Below are 21,794 nucleotides of genomic sequence, written 5' to 3'. Positions count from 1 at the left end.
CCAGAAATGGTGCTCATAAGCTTCCTCTGAAAACATTTGAGATGAACAAGACTAAGGACAAAATTCTATGGTTTATGCCCTGTCATAAGGAAACACGCCAAAGATAGTATGGCTGTACTCGTTCATTTACATCTTACATTTCTGGAACAGGTTATTAGTGATCATTCCTACTACAAAAAAGCTTATTTTAAAAACTCTATTCAAAGGATACAGATCTGTGAGAATTGCAGGCAGGCTTCACTGTGTAAAAGGAAAGTTTATCAGATGACTAATAATCCAAAAATGTCATAAAACTATGATGTCATAGACAAAACTTGAAAAATCCTTCTGAAATTAAAAGGAAATAGTTTCCATTTCTTTTAAATACTGTACTGGATTAATATCATACTTCGGGAACTCCAGGATTTACAGTAATGTATATACATACTATATACATAACCAAGTGCTTTTTTTGTAAGGGAAAAGTGAAAGGAAACTGGGCTGTATGAATTTTCAAACACTTATTTTTTTAAAGTTCCACAGCGTATGTCCTACAAAATCATAGTATAAGACTATCCAGTAAAAAGTGTCAAACAAGGGGAGGAACAAATGATTTTTCATTAAAGTAACAAACTTTATGCTCTCTGTATAAATTAACAGTCTTTTTTCCGGATTAAAAAGTGTATAGGAAAAAGGTCATCAAAAGCAAAGAAGTTTTGGGAGAGTACATAAACTGTTCTTGCAACTGCTCTAGGCCAAACTGCTGCCCAACACCTTTTCTTTCCTGCTTGGAAGAAGGCATGCACATGCGCGCACACATTTGAAACCCTATGAAAGGTGATCTGTTTGGGTGCAAGATGCAGAAGAGAAGAAATGGCAAGTGAGAAAAGGGTTAAGACCCTGGCTTCTACTCCTCTGATCTAAATTACCACCTCCTGATGCAGCTTTTTGCAGAATAAAAGGATCACATGACTACAGTTATACGTTTGCTTATAATGTCAAGATTTGTGTCCCAGCTACATATTTCATTATTATTAAGCTTTTTACTTTTCAGGTAGAAAGATTAGTATCAGCCAGGCATTATCGAATGCCTGGCTACCTTAGCTACGAAACTACCTTAGAACAAATCCATTTAGTACAGCCTAATGACTGGCAGTGACTCTCCAGGTCTCAGGTAGAAAACAGATCATTTAATTGGACTTGCTAGGGACTGAACATGGAATCCTCTCCTGCAAAGCAATTGCTTTACTTCTGAGTCATGGCCCTACCATTTTGGCTGACAGTAATACAAAAGAAGGGACAAACTAGGATTATGTAAATTTATACTAAATTGTGACTTCTTAGCATTCACTTATAATTTTTTAAAGTTCTCTAAATGCACAAACTCTCCAAAACAATTGTCTTAAAGATGGAGTGACATTTTAAAGAGTAAATTATTACTGAGAGACAAACACAGCAGCAGCAGAAGATGCCAAACCTTTGGGTATCAATTTTAATAGCCACAAAGCCATCTGTTGCTGCCTCAGTCACTTTCTCATCCTCCCAGCTGGTAGCCATCTCTGTAGACTGTTCATCTTCCCCTGTAAAAAAACATTTTTTTCAGATACACTATTCTCAATTAATTACATTATAACATTCTGTAAATGCAATTCTATTGGCAAAGAAGGTTAATGATTTTTAGACAAGAGCCATAACACAGAGTTCAGAAAGATCCAGTCCGGTTTAAAGGGTTTAGCTTTAAAGCCTCCTCCCCTTTACTCCCTAATTAGTATAATATGAGCTACGGAAAACAACCTGCAGCTTTCTTGGATATAACTTTCTTTTTGTAAAATTTATTTACCATTAAATATATTTACTCATTAGGGACAATTACATGGCACAATGCATTTTAAATACCAGAATTTTTTCTTTCTATACAAACAAAAAGGAGCTTGCGACATCTCAAAATCTCAACAGATGTACTGTTCCGTAAACATTTGCTGAATTAGAATTTAACAATACATTTAATTGTATTAACCAGGATTTAAGCTGACAGTTACAGCCATTCTGAACTGTTACTGTGCTTGTAGTTTTGAGAGTTGCATAGATAGGGGCAACTAAGTATACTTAGTGCATTTCATGGCCTTTTGCATTTACGGCCTTTTAACTCTACTGTTTGCAATTTTTCCTTCTATATCCATGTGTGCAGCTACATACGCTGACTGAGGATACACTTTATGCATCAGATGAAATAGGCTCTAGCTACAAAAGCTTATTCTACAACAAACCTAGTCTTTCAAGAGGCGTAAGATTCCTTTTTCGTTTTGCTACACAACAGACTAACATGGTACCCCTACAAAAAAAATTGCCTAATGTGTATCAAGACCTGACTAGGGCTTGGAAGAAAATAGGTATCTGAGCATGTACAGAATATTTTTCTCTCACCACTTTATAACACAATTCAGGAACAGGCAGCCCCTGTACTTAGGCAGAATATTCAAACATAAGGACAGAGCCCATAACCTTTTCCTTCAAGAAATTATTCCTTTCTTCCCCTATCATTTTTGCCTATTTCCAGCTACTTATGCATAGTTAGAAGATAAACAACTTAATAGCACAGTGGAAATGGCAATTTTGTTTCCCTCCTGTTTTCCTTGTAGTGTATTCCTTGTCCTGGTGACACTTTTTTTTGGCAGAATGCAGAGGAAAGCACCTCTAGAACTTTTCCCTCTTAGGACACTGCCACCTGCACATTAGTATAAGTGAAAGCAGCACAGGCACCATGAACAACTAACTAAACAAGGAAAAAATGTATCTAAATAAAGAAATAAACAAATATTAAATTATGTCTTTGGTCTCATATATTCATTGAACCATAAAACATGACTGCCACAAAGAAACTCAGAGGCTTGACAATTAATCAAACATTCAACAATAAAGGTCACAAACTTACAATGATTCTACAATAATTAAGTACATTAATAAAGTGCAATATGCTCATATACAATAAATATCAATAAATATAGGTAAGAAAGTGACCAGTGCTTATAAATATAAAGTGACAGTGCCTCAAGTTACTCAAGTAATGTACACAATGTAAAAATGTTAAATATACAAATTTCAAAGGGAAATGTCCGTCAAGTTCAAAGGAGGAAATATTCAATAGTTGAAGTATAACTGCAATGGGGTACTAGCGTTTCCTAGCATTTCTGTTGTCCTTCTTCTGGGCAGTTACCACGCTATAAAAATAATTCATATGAAAAGACAATAAAAGTATATTATCCTATGTATTAAAAAGCTAAATTGGAATGCTTATCAAATATACTTAGAAAGGAAATTACAATTCAAAATAAGGAACATTCCCAATTCATCTCATGCATACATCAGGGCAGCAACACAGTAAAGGAAAGGCTAATTATAATGAGAAGCAGCTGAGGGAAAACCCTTCCTACACAAATTTAAAAAGCCAGAACAGTATGCCCATACCAAAATTAAATGAAGTCAAGTAACGACAAATCCATTTTAATGTTTAAACCTGAAGAGGAAACAGTGTTTAACTTAAAAATCCACCACGCCTTCTTCCATGATTCTCGTATTTTCTTGAACCTGCACAATAGTAAACAACATCCCCAAAGGACAGCCAGTTAGTTACCTTACAGTTTGCTTTCTGTAAACAAAAATGCACCGATAGTAGAAAAAAATAGCCCCCCAAAATGGAAGACTTTGGGGGAAAATTTTCTACCCCAAACAAACTTTACATTTGGGGGTACAAAATTCCCCAGGAGTTCATTAAGAAAACTCTCTGATCTAAGGAAACATTTTTAAGTACTCTAGATAGATACAGCACCATGACAATCTGAAGACCGTTCCTGAGAAGCTGGGGAATGTTTACCTCACCACAGAAATATGTATTTGTAGGACAGAAAAATACTTTTAAGGAACAAAAGCAAAGGAATTATTAATTGCAGGTGTTTTCAAATGCTTTCCTTCAAAATTCATGAAAGTTTGTATTAGTTGCCTGATACTCAAGCCATCATTTTTATTCTTATAAATAAAAAGAAAGCTTATAGTTTTGTAAAGTAACCATAGTGGTGTGAATTATTCAATATAAGAGTAGGGGAGAATAAAGACAAAAGAAACACTCTGTCTCATGTCAAAGTACCATTTGAGAACTACAGTTATTTGTAGAGCTCTTGGCTTCAGTTTCAGGAACAGGATAGTGTTCTGGAACTGCCCCAAATAAACAGTTCTCAGCAGGAAGAAGGCAGGGTCAATGAGCTCTGCCTGCCTAGGACAGCACCACTGTTGCCACTGCACTCTGAGTGGCTACTTCTGAATAAAGTTGTACGGTGGGCCCCTACAGATCTAACAAACCAACACAGAACAAAAGGGTAACAGGCAGGCAGTAGGTGCAAAACATATACAGCAGGTAGCACCAAATGACCCAAACAAGAGACCTGAGCCACATGTTCCAAAATACAGAAAAAAGTTTAGCGTCTTGGAAATTCTAGAGTTCAGTTAGGATATTTGAATGGGCAGAAAATGCAGTTTTAATGATGCTGTACTTGTGTTTTGAAATGCAGGATACCTTGTTTAACACACAAGTAGCACTGTCCCCCAGATATGTCACCCTCTTCCCAGGGAACAAAGCAGTAACCTGGACCTTTACAAATTGTCTTCAGACCTAGGAGCCAGCCCCAAAATTGAGGAGCCAGACTCCTCCTCCTTACATCACTAGAGGCCACACTGTACTGGGTGGTGAATGTTGTTCCTGGAAATGCTCAGATTTGCAGGGTGATTGTTTTTCTGACTTCTTCCACCTAGTAAGATGGGATTGTGGCTAGGGAATCAGGACATTCAGCCCTCCAACCATCAGGTTATACAACCCAGTCTTATTTCTGTACTTAATTTTCTCCACCTAATATGAATAAAGATAGCCAACTGTTAAAGAATTGGCCCTGGCCTGACACCATCACTTTCAGGTCACACTGGAAGTGACATCATTGGCTGGAGATGTGGGTGCACGTGTGTTCATTTTCCTGGCTTGCCGCCTCCTGTGCACACCCATTTCCCAGGCCTGACTCCTGCTAATAAGCTGGTGATTAGTGGGCAGAAGCATAAATTGCTGGGGGATTGCTCACCATCAGAGGATACTTGGTAAGGCTACTCTTGGGTACCCTCAGGTACAAAAACTGGGTGTGTGTGTGTGTGGACAGATCATCACATGACTATTATCTGCATCCACGTCCAGCATTTCATGAACAGAAATACAACTTAGAAATTTCCTAAGTAAAGGTAAGGAAAATGACAGAAATATTATGTTTTTTTCAGTCATTAATATTTTTGTTTCATTGTTTTGACCCAAATATTATTAAAGTCAGCCATCAAAAGATGAGTAATACAGGTACAGATTTATGCGATCTGAAGAGAAACCAGAGTATACTAAAATATCCTTTAAGTTTAAAAACCACAACTAGTTTCAGAAATACATGAGGTGATGACTTAGAGGAAGCACCACAACATACTCAATTAATCACATTATGAAGATGTGCTCTTTAAAATAAACATTAGCCATGGTCCAGCAGCCAAAGTGGCTGTTACTGCTGAAAAACTTTCAGCTATTCTATTTTCAATTGCTGCTTACACTCAAAGTCCTTCACCATTTTTTAAAATGTAAAATCAATAAATATGAGGCAAGCAATTTGAAGACCTACTTAACTAGCTCTGTGTACTCAGTAGGACTTGAACATGGGTTTTTTCTGATAACAGCCCACACAAACAGGATTTTGAAAAGTTCTCATCTGTTGGGAGATCTGCTACTGAATGTCTTTGAGTATGTCTAGTATCTGAATGTGCTTGTCACCACTCCCTTTCTCTCATGTAGTAAATTTTGCTTTAAACCCTCTTGTTCTTAAACCCTTTGGGTAGATAATGCTGCCATCAGGATTTAAATTCCAAACTCATTTAATTTTTCCCTTGAATAACAGGCCCAAGTGTTAGGCTCTTTCATGGGACTATGTGGCCCTGAGGATAAGAATGGGATATATAGAAATAACACATACTCTTGGGTGTATTGGTTCCACACTATTTCTTAAGCTTGATGGTTTCAAAGATAGTTATCTGTTCTTAAAGTTTCTTTACATAGGCTCAGTCACACAAAATAATTTCCCACAAAGACCTTCTTTAAGAGAATAAACTCCACACAGACTTAGATTCATTCAGGCCTTTCCACACAGCTTGCCTGATTGACAGACCAATCTCTCACTCGGATATACATGGACTTTCTCTCTCAGGCACACACACAGTTTGCCTGCTTTAGATAGAATGAATGTTTTCTCTCAGACACACAGTTCAGGCTTCACATAGATTGCCTGATTGAACTAGAATGAGAATCCTTTCAGGCTTCAACACAGCTTGCCTGCTTTGTCCAGACTCCGTATTTTTTCTCAGCTCAGTAACTAAAAAACTGCAGTTCACTCCACCCCTAGATTTCACTCCACTCACACTTCTCAACTCCACTTATACTCTCAGTTATCAACCAATCACCCCACTCACTCATCCCTCTGTTTCACCCCTCCTCCATTCTTCTTGATTGATTGACTGCTTGATTTATTAGATTTTTAGCCCACTCTCCCTGCAAGCAGGCTCAGGGTGGGTTACAATCGTAAATAAATTACAATAGATAAAACCAATAAAATACATCTCAGTGCAAACATAGATTTCGGCACTCCAGATGGGGCACCCTTCCCCTTTCCCTGCCCACCATACACAAGGGAAGAAAAGGGTGGAGGTGTCGGTTGATGAAACTAACTCCTCAAGCATGGGAGCAGATGGACCATATGCTCCCCCCAACTGGCAGGAGACCAGCAAGGAGGCTAATTAGATGGATCTTCAGTAACACACCAAGCATTTAAAGAAACATACACACTTAAAATCATTATAGCGTTCTTATTTGGATACTAGCCACTCTTTACAAACAAAAACTAAAATTCAGTAAATATCACACACTTCTACATAAGCGATGAAAGGAATCTTAATAATTCTCACCTATTAAAACATGAAAAATGGGAAAGCTACGTTTTAGAATACCCAGTAAATCTACTATGGTTCCAAGTATAAATTGTTAGTGTTTTTTTGAGGTACCTAACTAAAGATTTTACCAGTCCTAAAAGTAGGTTCTCTAACCATACTTGTAGGACCATTCCATGCAAGTACTCTAAAATGTAGTTCTGTATAGGATTGTGTTGTTAATTAGCCATTTAGTAGATTATACATTAAAACAGAACATTTAGGAGGCTTTGGAAATTTCTTTGTTGCTTAGTTCCCCCCCCCACCCCAAATTTATTTGGTTTCTTAGTTAGAATGCAATCCCTAATCATTGAAGTGATCCGGCTTTTTTTTAAAAGGAAGAATACAACCATCAATGGAAAAATACATTTAAAATATATTTTAAATACTGTAGCTAGAAGTGGAAACAAATATTAACTTCAGCACAACTTGTATGTTTCAGCAAGCCAGTACTGTAAAATCAAAATGTGAAATGAAATGTAATACTGTTTACCCATTAGTTTTCCATTTGACTCAATGTATTACAACTAACTCTGGAGCTATAAATAGTAAAATAATTGCTATACATTCTGTACACATTTGTAGATGTGTAGAAAAACATCTGGGGCTGGGGAGAAGAGAAGATGCTTTTTCAAGTAACTGTCAATAGATAAACTGGAACATCTGAACAGTGCTTAAAAACAACTCTGAAGTATTGAAAGGTGAGAAGCATAGAAAATAGCTGAGCTGAGCACATTGCATATTCCAGAATTATTTCCCAAGAGGCAAAGGAGAGAGAGAGAGAGAGAAAAATAAAGAGCTTCAGTGTGCAGATTTCCCTCAGGGGTGGTCATTAGGCAATTCAAAGCACAGAGGACACACAGAAAACATATCACGTACAAGCTGACTATGCCTAATTTTCACAGGTTAATTTACAAAATGTTGCATAATGAACTATTTGAAACTGAGATTTCAAATTTATCATGATTTTAGTTTGGAATCATCAATCTTTTTATCATTATTTTTAAGTTTAAGTATGTTAAGAGCACAATCTGAGCTCAGCAGCACCTTAAAAACCAACAAGATTTCCAGGATATAAGCTTTCAAGAGTCCAAGCGTTTTCAAATCGTGCTCTTCTACTGTACAGCAACATGGTTACACAGCTGAAACAAATTACAAATAACAGATGCATGTAACAAGATTACAATCCTTCAAAGAAAACATTGGGTCCAATATCATCCTTTTGCTTATGTTGTCCCAAAACATTTATGTTAAAAAGTCATTCCTCAAGGAACTTCTCAATATATCAACTATTACTACATAAATACTCTTTAAAATATTTTAGTTTGGTCAGATACACTATCCTACATACTCTACACAGAAATTCTCACAACCTAAGAATGGTTGTTTCTAAGCTACAATACATAATTTTGCAGTGATTAACAAAATTAACACTATTTCTAAATCAATCTCTTGTACTGCATGTTTAAGGTAAGAAAGATACCTACTGCAAAGGTCCAAAAATCATTAGATATCAGATCTCACAGGATCCTCTACAGATTCCCCAAAGATATGAAATTGGTTCGCTTTGGAGCCTGATATCGCCTACAAGTGTCAATCAGAATTTTAAATATACATTTGAATTTATATGGAGTTAGGTACCAGTCAAGTAATATTTTAAAGAACTTTTCTTGGCTTCCTACTGAAATCAATTTTTGACTACTGTTTCTCAAACCCCACACTATTCTCCTATGGCTGTTTCTTCTCCCAGGTCTTTTAATCATTTTAACAAACATTTATTAAACTCAGATGCTTGATTTAAGATTAATGCTTATATATCCCAAATATTTCCTGCTATCAATCCATATTCAATTTTTTCCCAAATGTATTATATTCTGACAACTTTAATACTTTTGGTTTAATGCCTACCATTCCTGATCTCTTCTAGATGTTCACAATTCCTCATGAGAGGTTTTTATGATATCATTTGTATTTGATAGCCATGTCATAGTGTGCACTATACCAATGTTCACTTTGAGGATGGGTACATATTTTCCAGTATTTTTAGCCTCTTCAGTGAGTTGTCTTGAAACATGAAGACCTCACATCCCAGCATCAAACTGCTACATATAATTTTAAAAAAATATTTATTACATTTTTATCACGCTTTTCCCTAAGGAGCTTTTTTATGCATTCAAAATAGTCAACTGCAGACTGTGAGCCAAACAATTTACTTGAGATGTGAAGTATGCTGTGAGTGTCTGCCAATTACAGCAGACATACCATCACTGCCAGTGCTCAATAAGTAGTTGGGATGCTACTCACTTCCAAACTCATGAGAACACACTACATCAGCAACAGTAGTAAATTTTTTCTGCATATTTTCCAGGCACATGGTTTCCAGGAATTGTACTTTAAGAGTTCCTTCAATGGTGAAAAATGCCATCAAGTTGCAGCTGACTTATGGCGACCTCAGCAAGGGGTTTTCAAGGCAAGAGATGTTCAGAGATAGTTTGCCACCCTCAGCATACAAAAATATTTTATGGTCTCCTAGGACCTTGTAAGTTAAATTAATGCAGGAGAACATGGAGATTTCAAAATATCTTAAGTTTCCAAAAGCTCTGACAGTATACAATTAATTAATTCCCTATAGCATTTATCAATACCTTGATAAACTTCTTTTCTTAGTTAGAAAGCAGTAACATTAAAGAAACAGCAATTCTCATACCTGTTCATCATGAAAACCTCACTAGGTTTTAAGTTACTCATTCTAAAGCCAGCCTACTACACAATACTGTTGAAAGGATAAATTGGAGGAGGGGAGAACTACAAACGCTGTCCTGAGTTCCTTAGAGAAAGGATGGGACAAAAATATAGTAAATAAATAAATGGAAATATATAGGAGTGTAGTTAAAATCCTCCTTTCATAGAACTAGTGCCATTTGGAAGAAATCCAAAGATCACAAATTGATGTTTTACAAATGACATAGTTTCAGCAGCCTCTGTATTATACAGAGAAGTTAGCCATGTTAGTCTGTAGTTGCAAAAGTAAAGAGTCCAGTAGCACCTTTAAGCCTAACCAATTTTATTGTAGCATAAGCTTTCGAGAACCACAGCTCTCTTTGTCAGATGCATGGAGGGCAGGGTGGATTTTAAACAATAAAATTTTAAAAAATCAGGTTTTTTATTTAAATTGGATTTTTTTAAATAAAATGTATTTTGAGGAAAACTCTAAAGGTAGTTTTCTATTTAAGATACATTACAGTCCAAAAGTTATCATCATGAAATAAGTACTAGTTTTTAATCATGTAGCATGAGGCTGTATATTCATGCAATGTTTAAATTAAACAAATTCCATCAATCCATTCACAATGTCATGCTCTTCCAGCGGTTTCTGTAAGATTATTGGGCAATTTTTCTGTCTAGAAGGTATTATCACAGATGCTTGGTTTTACAGTTCTCAAAACTGTGAATTTGTAGCTGCAGAATCACGTCTCTTCTTCACAGCAAAAAGGTTATAAAATAAACATACACAGTTGAGAAAAAGACCGTAATCCTACGGTTCCTTTGCAAATCTTTGTATACAGAACCAACCCCTTACCTCTTAACTGCTAAGTTTCAAAAAATTCCATGAATAGAAGATTGTTGGGAGTAGAATAGATCTGCACAAGAAGCTAAGTGTGAGGAGTCTTTATGTAGAAAAGAATGAGTCTTTATGTAGAAAACTATGATTTAAATCTAGTCTTACTGACTAGTGATTTAAATCAATTCAATTTAAATCAAATCCACCCTGATGGAGGGTATGAAGAAACTCTGGCCAGTTTCTTCATACCCTCCATGCATCTGACAAAGAGAGCTGCAGTTCTCGAAAGCTTATGCTGCAATAAAGTTGGTTAGTCTTAAAGGTGCTACTGGACTTTTTACTATTTTGTATTATACAGCATGCTATGAAAATTGCTGTCATTAGTCTAGCTTTGAGCAGAAGTTTAGTGTAGTGCAAGAAGACCAAGACTCTCTGGGAAGTTGCTTAAATAGCAGTTGTGTAGTGTCTACAATTATATGGAAAACCAGTCACTAACATCCAACTATGTGGTTAAGTCTGAAATTATCATGCTTCCACAAAAGCATGAACTTCTAGGAAACCAGTAAAGCTGGGGTTAATAGTGCATCAAAGTTTATGGACAATATTCAGCCAAGTGATTATGATACTACACAGTAAATTCTTAAACATCTACCAAGTAGCTTCTCTTCTGTATCCATCTTTGGTACAGCACAAACAACATGACTTCCACCAGCGTGCTATTCTGCAAGGAACAGCAAATGTGTTTTCTGAGCAGAATTAAACAGAATGATCATACAATACAGCATAAAAAGATAGTAATGAATAAAAAAGAATTGAGCACTATTTTACAAGCAAGCAAGCAAGCAAGCAAGCAAGCCTTTATTGGCATATATAAAATATAAGATATTAAATACAGAAATGAGTCCATACAGAATGAGATTAAAATTACAAATAGGAACAGGGCAACAGTGCAGCAAAACCAGTACAGAATATTACTTGTCAGGGCATATAGCCACGGCACTGTAGAGAAACTTTGCTACTTTTTCAGTTATTTCCCCATCTAGGTTGTCAAGCAGAAACTGAACCTTAAAATCATCAGAAAACTCTGAAAGTTGGGCTAATACAGAATGTAGAAGAACCCGGTGTGGCGCCAGATAAAAAGAGCACTGGAGAAGAACATGGGAAACAGTTTCAACACAGTCCATCAAACAAGGACAATACCTACTATAATAAGGAATCCCATGAAATCTACTAGAAGGCTGAAGGAAGAACATTAAATCTGGCCAGAGAAAAGGCTCTACGTAAATTGGGAGCCAAGAGTTGGTAAAGGTATACTGCTGGGAGACTTATATTAGGGACAATCCCCAAGTTTAGGGGAAAACAAGTTCTATTAGCAGAACCATAGAGAGTTTGTAGCTCTAATCCCAAAAGACTGGATTTTATTTTTGAGACGGCCTCAGACTCAGCAGGGATAAAGATTCTATAGATAGGTTCAAGGAACTTATTTTAGCTTCAATACAGGCTGACCAACTAGAGTTGGCAAATTCAGATAATAAATGATATGTATAACTAGGGGGATCAGAATTAAAACTGAGTCTCAACCAATATTTGATAGTGTGAAGCCATGCCTTGGTGGCCATCAGATTCTGACCGCACTCTAAGCATAAGGCAGCATATGGAACACACATAGGAACCCCCATGATCTTACGCAGAAAGTTAGAGTGAACACATTCTACTGAATTGTCAATAGCATCAATCCAGAGCGGGGCCCCGTACAATAACTGAGCTCCAATTTTAGCATTGAAGGCTTTAAGAGTAGCAGGCACATATTGGTTACCTCGAACATAAAAATAAAAGCGAGATATTGCTGCAGCATTAACTTTGGCTGCATTAATAGCCATCTTATGGTGGAAGGTCCAAGTACCATTAGATTGGAAATAGACACCCAGGTATTTAAAGTGCTTAACTTGTTCAAGTCTACTACCACTGACAATCCAGTTATACAGTTTCTGGGAATTGGGAAGAACCAATACCTTAGATTTTTCATAGTTCAACTCGTTTGTTGGTCACACAGTATTCAAGGCGACCGTTCAATAAACGACTCAATCCAACACGGGAAGAAGACAGAAGAACCACATCATCCGCATATAAAAACAAAGGGATAGAAATGGAGCCAAGTCTAGGACTGTGACCATCAACCAGTTACAAAAAAGGGGCAAGATCATTTTAAAAAAAGATTAAACAAATGGGGGGCTAATATGCACCCCTGCTTAACTCCCTTCTTAATAAAGATCCTGGGTAAGAGTCTCCCAAAGGAAGAACACCTGACCTGGAAAGACGTTGATGAATAAAGTCTTTTGATGAGAGAGATAATAACCTCTTATCTAGTGACATCCCCTCGAGCTTTGCCCAGAGAAGTTCTCTTGAGACAGAGTCAAAGGCTCCCTTGAGGTCCAGAAAGGCAATATACAGTTTAGATCTTTTCCTACTCGTGTATTTATTAATCAAATGAGCAAGGACTAAACAATTATCCAAAGCTGACTTCCCCTGACAAAACCCCACCTGTTCTGGACCTAATATTTTGTTAGATGACATCCAAGTGCTGAGCTTAATTTGCAAGAATTTAGCGTATAGTTTCCCAATAACAGATAGAAGGCTGATTGGTCTGAAGTTAGAGGGGTTAAGATGACTGTCAGTACTTTGTGTGCACTTTTCTGACCTCTGTACAGCACATCTCCCATTTTCAGGTTTCCTTTATTTCTTTCATTTACCTTCATGTACAATGAGTCTGTGGGTACAAACAGTGTCTATAATAGCTCTCTATACAATCTAGCTGTTATAAGCATGCAATAAACACTACCACTGTTGAAGTGGGAATTTAGGAAAAAAGAACTGCACTGAGAGTACACTGTATAGATAAAACACAAACTCAGCAAATTACAATATATTCCTAGGCAGCAGCATGAAATGTTTAGGCACGTGCATGACCAGATGCCTGAGATTCTTTCAGGGTGGAAGAATTGGCAGTGGGGGTCAGACAGACAAAAACAAGAAAAGCAACTGCAGAAAAACCAGCCATTCTCTCCTAATCACTGAAGCCCAGACATTCTGGATAGCTTGTTTCACTGTGAAACGAATCTCCAAGGCATCATATAGTAAACCATTTTTAGGGATGAAACTGAATAGCAGATGTCTGATGCACTCTGACCTCTACAATTTGCTCACAGTCTTTAATAGTGCCCCCTCTTCAAATCCGCACACTTGATAGGCCTAATTGCAAGATCAGCCTGGCAGTGTCTAAGAAATAAACAGGACTTACTTTTGCCAAAGACACTTCCTGCATTTTCCATTGTGTTCAAACTTCAACCCAGGCATACCATAAATTAGAATATATGAATAGAAGTCATTTTAAATGCAGTAAGAACGCCTAGAATTTCAATTTCTTTCTTCAAGCCACCTTTGAGCAACCTGCAGTAATGACTATTTTAATTTACAAATTTAAATCAACATGTCTCAAAGAGTTGGATCACTGAGGGGATAGAGAGTAACTAAAGACTTACTATTACTGCTACATGTATGACAGACTATAGTATAGACTTTACTACTACTGCTGTAACTATGATCCTACAGGGTACTTCCTGTTGTTCAATATGTCAGTCTTGGAATTGCTTATGTTGTTTCAGCATTTCTGAAATTCTGAATTGGATTTCTGCTGGTTTAAATCTTCCCAAATTTGCACGCACATGCACACACACTCTCTCTCTTTTGGAATTAACCGTACTGACTCACTGTGTAATCTGATTTAAGTCTCAATGAGAAAGGCAGACTATAAATAACGTAAATAAATAAATAAAACAAGGACACCTTTCCACACAGGTCATGAAATACAGAGAGCAGAGTGCCAAACCAGAACATCCAGCTCTAGGACACCTATGCGGCTACTTCACATATGGAAAAACAGCACAAAGGGAAAGTGGATCTGGAATACAATGTGGGAAGAAACACTGACTGTGTTAGTCCTGACCACAGAAGGTGCTTCAGTAGCAAACAGCTGTTTTGTGGAGCCCCTTAAGTAGAGATGTTATTTAGGAGATCATTGTAGGTTTTTTTTATTGGGGAGGGAGCAGATTTCCAGTTAACAATGAAGGCAACAGCATATATCAAAAATTTTAGGAAACAGTTTTCTGGTAATTTGGTTTGTTATTTGCCTATTTTAAATAAACACCACAACTAATTATTCCAGAAAAATAGTTTAAAGGCTAACCAGTTCAGGCCACAATAACTTTATTAAGGTACCACGAGCCTCTTTGGGATTGTAATTACTAAAATGGGTCAAGGCCCCCCATCTGACGCTTTCAACTACCCCATCGATTCCTATTCTTTTTCTGACAGTGCAGCCTTAAGCACGTACCAGAATTTAAGCGATCCCTCGTAAGCCTGCTTTGAACTAAAAGGTGCTCTGATGGAGGTGGGGTGGGGGACAACAGCTGAGCTGATGAAAAAGGGGCGCTTTAAGAACACTTTCCTAACTATATTGCTATGCAAGCTAAAGGTTCCATAAGTCTGTAGCTAAAAACAAAACAAATAAAAATATTTCAAGTAGGACAGCAAGGAAAGACCCCGGTCCAGGGCTCACGGGGGTGGGGGGAGCTACCACAGTAGACGATACCGGACCAGGGGCAACTGTTTTTAGCAGTGGAAGGCGTGAAAAAGGAACTACGACAGCACGATGCGGAGGCGGCCACTGGAGCCTCCCTTAAGCGAAAACGGACGGGCCCGTACCTGTCACGAACACCACGAAAACCGCGCCGCGCTGCTTGGCGGCAGCAATGGCGGCCGGGATGGTGCCAGGGAACCACAGCATAATGGCGGCGGCGGCGGCGGCGGCTGAGTACGTGAGTGTGAGCGGGGCAGAAAACAGCCTGGCCGTTGCACACGCGCCCGTATTTGCTCCGCCACCGCTTGCTCCTCCACGGCCCAGCCGCCCGTTTCTCTAGACGCGCACGCGCGTCACAAACGTCACCCTCGCTTTGCTTGCGATGACTCGGCCTTTGCTCTCCTCCGCGTCCCTCTCGTATTCCTTCCGTTTTTCCTTCTGCTAGAGTACTGCGCATGCGCCCGTAATACAAACAGGATACGGTGTTTCGTAAATCCGGGAGGGGAGAAGGAACATCGACAGTCTTCTCGTTTCTATGGAAATGAATTACACGCTGAGCTGACAAGGTAAACACGGCTGCGATTCGTGATCACACATTCTTTTGGCGTTTAGTTATCGCAGATTTACTGTGACGAGAACACAAGGCTGGGGGAGTAGCTCACGGTCTGGCATTTATTTCTTTAAAACTCTGGTTTCGTTAAACCGATTCAGCACTGGGATCAGCTTTAGCGCTAAGACAGCGTGTACAGGCAAGTCTATGTATTGCCACTAAACATCTCTCCTCCTCCCAAAGCGCGACTTCTGTGGCTTTAGCAGATGCAGAACCAGCAAAAAGACCCAAGGAGTTGCCAGCCTCCAGGCAGCCCCGAGATCTTCCGCAACTATTATTGACTGAGCTATAGGCTGCAGAGATTAGTTGCCCCGGAGGAAATGGCAATTTCAGAGGGTGGCCTCTTATATTACAGTAATTATTACACCCCACTGAGGTCCCTTCCCTCCTAAAACGCACCCCCCCCCCCCATCTCTAGGAATTTCCCAACTCAGTCTTGGCAATTCTACCAAGAAACGACCCCCCCCCCCCGCGCTTGCCGTATTAGGGAAAAAAAACCTACAAGTACCAAAATCCAACCGCAAAAGCTAATACTTATTTGTCTGAAGACGGAAATTAAATGGGTTCAGAACAATTTTGCAAGCGAGTGTAGTTAGTTCGATGGACATCACCTCAAGACCCCGGTTGAGAAGGTATAGAAATACGTTTCTTCAGCTACTGAATTTAATTGTACCTTCCATTATTGATCCTGTTAATAAACTTCACAGGACTTCCTAGCAGACATGGAGGTGATGAAACTGCATGTTTAAATTGATCATTTTGGGGTTCTGAATTTTAGTAGACAGATATTAACAATTAATGTTAGATAGTTTCAAGTGGGTAGCTGTGTTGGTCTGTACTAGCAGAGCAAGATTTGGATCCAGCAACACCTTAAAAATGAACTAGATTTCTAGGGTATGAGCTTCTGAGAGTCAGAACTCTCTTTGTCATCTGGTGCTACTGGATCCGGGTCTAGTATGTTGTGTCTTGATAGAATTCTGAGAACCCTGAAGGAAAGAGACTGGCCTTAGCACTTTGTGATTACATTGCACCAATTAGCTAAAGTTTCTGTCCCTCACAACAGAAACAAGACATGCCTACTCTAACTAGAGCCCAGTCCTTCTAAGCAGAGGGCCCCTTTCTTTTGGGCCAACCCACAAAGCACCATATTTATAGTACTTTAACACTCAGGATTATAAATTGGAATGTTATAATAAACAGGAGTCTTCTGGTGCCTTACAGATGAATAGAATTTTATTCTAGCACAAAATTTCCTGCTGAAATAAAATAGTCTTTGATTTCATAAAAACTATTTTTGCTACACTCATCTGAAGTAAGAGCATTTACTATTGGCATGACCATTAACATAACTTACTGTTGTTTCAAGCAGCAGTAGGTACCACTTCTGGAGGACCTCACCCTTTCAAAACTTTACTCTCAGCTCTTAATGTTACTTTAGGGTTAGATATTCACAAATGTTACATCTTTCTTTTTATCCTAGTTCCCAAAGATCTTCCATATTTACCTGCATAACAAGATTTGCTTCTGCCAAGCCAAGAACGAGATGGAAAAATCCTCCCTCACAATGTCATTTGTGTAGAATTATGCAGCTAAAAGATGTTCTGTTGTGGCATTTGATTGTATAATTTGTATGATCACTGTATCTAATAGTAAGCATTTTACCCTCATGTCAGTCACTTTAGAAAAACTTCCCTCATATGTGTATAGTATGAATTTGTAAACTAAGCCACCACTCCCGAAACATCCTGATGCAATCCAAAAATTGCCCAGGAGGTAAGGAGTGATGAGAACAATTGAGTATGCTAAAGAAGTAGGTGGAAAGGGGAGGGGAGGGATTTCTCAGCTGAACATTTATAGAATTCTGAAGGGGATTGGGGAGAGGGGTATCCAAGTTGTATTTTCCTCCCAAGATACTTCACAAGATATCAGCTTGTAATGATTTGCTTAACTTTGTTATTTCTCTGGGGTGCCCATGAGGACATATGCATGATTTCTAAGTAGTGCAACTCCCAGACAAGCTTACAGGACTAAATGTAATATCATGTATATCTGAAGCTGTACAGTTTATTCAATGGAATTTATTACATATGCATTTGCCTGAATGCAGGCATGGCACCAGTGTATGTAGATCAATCCCAGAGATAATTTCCCACCAGGAGTTAATGTTTCCCAGAGGGTATTCCTCCACTCAGCAAAGTTTATTCATTTATTAAAATATTTTTACTTCACTTTTTATTTTGGCTCAAGTTTGAGGAGGAAGAGCCACTTAAGTTGAAGGAAAGCTATGTAGAGGACGGAAGGATCCACCCCAATACTTCTAATTATGGGAGCAAGGTATATGTGCATCGAGCTTGTATGCTGTGCCCATGTTCAGGCAAAGTGAACAGCATGGGGCGCAAATTAAGGGAAGCAAGGTAAGCGACAACATGCCCATGTTCAGACAAACAATAGCATGGGGCACAGATTAAGGGAAACAAGGTGGGCAGCAACAGGCCTTAAGGCTGTTGTTATTCACGTATCTTAACTTTTGAACTCCGGTTTAGTCTGGAACTGGGTGAATCTTGTTGGCAGTTTCCTTTTTTGGTTTGTTTTATTGTTGGTATTATTTTAATCTGTTGCATCCCACTTTGGATCCCACTGTGTGTGAGAAAGACGGGCTTATAATTCTTACAAATAAAACTTGTAAACAAAACCAGCTCAATTCAAATACTTTCTACAGTCTGACTTTTAAAAAGTATAGTACAATACAGTCATTATCAGCATTTAACAAGTATCCCACTAACAGACTTTAAATACCATCATGCTTAGGCATCTTCCTTTTGCAGAGATCCACACGTCCATCTTTCCCCCAATCACTCTCGTTTGTAAAAAAAAGTACACTGATCAAACTTGTACTTGTAAACATTTATTTCTTTTTTTTGAACTGAAGAAAGGCTTGCATCAGCACACATTGTACAGCCTTGCAAATTATACAGAAATTGAAAAAAGGTGTCTCCTTTATATGTGCAATGAATCATTTGATGTCCAGTGATCCTCTACAAATGATGGAAAAAAAAACATTTAAACCACTTTAAGAAGTTTCCAGCACTTACCAAATGCAATTACTCTTATGGTAAAAAAGAAAAAAAGATCCATATTGATGGGAACACAATTAAAGTGCAAACTTTTTGCCATTTGGGGAGTCATATTTGATTTCCTCACTGTTTACTGAAAATAAATGGGCTCTAGTTAAAATTCGGTGCAGTGTTCATTTTTCTTCATTAATATATATCCTGTTGGGACAGAAAAAAAGCTGCTAAAGACTATAATTTATTGGCAGTTACCATTCACACTTCCTAAGTAAACCTTGAAAGGGAAGGACTGGAGAAGGTTTTCAGTAGTTATTGTTGGATTGCATTACATCAGATGAGGAATAGAGGAGAAGAGACACTACTTCCCTTGCCTTCTGTGTATTAGGCTCAAAATATAGTGGAATTCTTTTAGAACTCTCCTCTCTTTCAGTCCCATCCCAGATCCCTGCCCTTAAACTGATAGAAGTGTGCTGGCTGTGTGCAAAGGGATTACAAAATACAGGTAAGAATGTGGATATTCCTTATGAACAAAAGTTTGCTGTACAACAGAGCTTTGGATCTGATACAAGAATTCGGAAATATAAAACGAAACTACTACAAAAGGGGCATTTTAACAGCATTCTTCAGAGAAAGCTGTCCGTTTCATGTCACAGCAGGTTTTTCTTTTTCTTTTTTTTCTTTTTTTTTGAAGTTGCTGACAATTTAACTTCAATTCCCCCCACCCCCGTATCTTCTGCCTGGATCACTGGGTTTATTCTTCAAAGACTGTGACATCCAAGGAGTCTTTATGAAGACAACAAAAAACCCATAAATATCAAGCCAATCAAGTAGAGGAGATAAGGACATGGAAGTAATAAAGGCTGAATGTTCAATGGCATAGCTGCTACTGAGAACTAGCCCTTTCCAGAATGTGAAAGTCGTAGTGCTTCTTGCTTGTTCTCAGTCTAAACTTGTTCAGTGAGTTACTTTGTTTCTTCAATGCATTTTGGGCTGCTGACATTGTTGGAAACGTTGCTAGAACTGTGTATGTAGATGCCAAGTCACTAAGTTTGGAAGGTTCAGCGTTCACATTACTGTCTCCACTGCCACAGTAGCGATGGTGGTGTTGCTGCTGCACTTGTAGGGACTGGGGATCCCGTAACCACCGAATCTTGGCACCAACTTTAAGAAGTTCCACAAATAACTTTTCTGCTTCTGCACGAGTTATTCCTTCTGGCAGTTCAGTGATTTCCAAGACTTTTCCTACAACTGAAGACAAATGGAAGATTAGAGAGAGCTTATTGTATGAGACCTATAGTACCACAAACTTTTTATTTAGAAACACCCACCTATCCTTTTTCGTGTCTGCTTGGCAGTCATTCAGTCACTGCTTCTGTCCCTTGGCATACTACTACTCTGATTTAATTACACTACCCAACATTCATCTAAAGCATGTAAACCAGTAACTGGGGCAGCTGTTTAAAAACATACTGTGTATAGAGATAAAGTTCATGGCTATGTATTAAGACTCCTTCCATCACCTAAAACTTGTGATCTAAACTCATGTTCATCTAAAACCTGCTGGAGTTCAGTTTAGCAACAGTCCACTGATAGCCAGGCAGTAAGTTTAAGAGGCCATCATTGTGGCAGTATTAAAGTGCTTAAAATAGGATATGCAAAAGCTGTAAATGTATAATGATGCGAAGATGCAGCTTATGTGAGAATCCAGCTGTGGCACAGGCAGATATTATGGGCTGAAGTTTTGATTTAATGGAACATTAGGCAAGGTTCTTAGATCCAAGCTCTTGTATTTATATTGTAACCATGAATCAGGATTTAGCCAACTATGGAGAGTACTTTTAACATGAAAAACAGAAGCTTATTCTAAATCTACATACTATACTTTTCCTGGTGCTTAAGTTGCATCACAGAGAAGTTCCACACAATGAGTCATGTACCTGGTTCTCCTGCACCAAGATCAGCTGAAGCAGCCTTCTTAGCTGGTTTTCTCCCTCTGTTTCCATGTCTGCTTCCAGGCTGACACTACACACAGAGAAGAAAAGAAAGTCAAGGCTGAAATTAGCCCCCTTCACACCAGCCCATATAAGCTTGGCATGCTGCTGCTTCCCTCATTAGAGAAAACATGCAGCATCAATTTGAACCTTATCAAGGGGCATATTGCTGTGTTCCCTTGCAAACAAACTCAGCTTCAGTAGCGACAGGATACAACATACATTCCAAAGAATTTATTCACTGTATTGGAGCATGGTGATTGAACCTGTTTGGGATTCAAATGACACAATGCTAATGCTCCTCCATTAAGAAGGAAAATACATATGGTAGATCTAAGACAAGGCAAGCCTAGTCTCATACACACACTCCAACCTTGGACTCAGTGGGTCAGAGATAACACAAATGCATCGGCCAACACAAGTAGCACTATAGTGTTTCAGGGCCCAAGGAGGATTCTGTGTTTGCAACGTTAGCTACCATTGTGTACTATCTTGTGCACTCTGTGGATAGTGTCTAAAGGCTCTTTTGACTTTTTTATTTGCTCATGCAGCATTCAGTCACCACCAGTCCATATACATGTAATGATAATCTTGCATTAGAAAAGTGAAACAGTGGGTTGGATCCAGTAGATTTTCACTGATTTCTTTCCTCCGGCTGCAGACCAACTCCCCCCACCTCATGTTGTCCCTGTCCCCTCAGGAACAGGACTTTAGTGAGTATATTGGGTTGCAGGTGAGAAACACATACTTCCACTTTTCTCAGCAGAAATTATAGCTGGATCCAAACCATTAACTTAATTGTCCGGAAATACCTAAACTTACACACTTCAGGGCTTTGTAGTAGTACATCCATAAATGGTCATTTCCCTTAACAATGCTTTTTATCAACATACCAAAT

The 21,794-nt window shown here is 38.4% G+C and overlaps 2 protein-coding genes across 3 annotated transcripts in view; both read right to left on the bottom strand.

Annotated features, from left to right (window-relative positions):
- The window catches only part of UBXN4 (UBX domain protein 4), a 37,772-nt gene extending 22,114 nt beyond the window's left edge, over window positions 1-15,658 (bottom strand). The window contains exons 1-3 of the mRNA XM_054971769.1: window positions 15,350-15,658; window positions 1,457-1,559; window positions 212-240 (exon numbers count right to left, since the gene is read on the bottom strand). Coding sequence (XP_054827744.1) covers window positions 212-240; window positions 1,457-1,559; window positions 15,350-15,431 — 214 coding nt within the window. The 5' untranslated portion in view covers window positions 15,432-15,658. The remainder of the gene's footprint in view (window positions 1-211; window positions 241-1,456; window positions 1,560-15,349) is intronic.
- Window positions 15,659-18,717: 3,059 nt separating this feature from the next.
- Window positions 18,718-21,794, bottom strand: part of R3HDM1 (R3H domain containing 1) — a 109,650-nt gene continuing 106,573 nt past the window's right edge. For both annotated transcript variants that reach the window (XM_054970845.1, XM_054970844.1), the window contains 2 exons: window positions 20,843-20,927; window positions 18,718-20,153 (listed from right to left, as the gene is read on the bottom strand). In XM_054970845.1, the coding sequence (XP_054826820.1) occupies window positions 19,789-20,153; window positions 20,843-20,927 (450 nt within the window). In that variant the 3' untranslated portion in view covers window positions 18,718-19,788. The remainder of the gene's footprint in view (window positions 20,154-20,842; window positions 20,928-21,794) is intronic.

The sequence above is a fragment of the Eublepharis macularius genome, chromosome 2 (assembly GCF_028583425.1).
Source record: "Eublepharis macularius isolate TG4126 chromosome 2, MPM_Emac_v1.0, whole genome shotgun sequence".
NCBI lineage: Eukaryota > Metazoa > Chordata > Lepidosauria > Squamata > Eublepharidae > Eublepharis > Eublepharis macularius.
The sequence above is the reverse complement of the archived record's forward strand: the minus strand, read 5'-3'. Positions and strand labels throughout refer to the sequence as shown.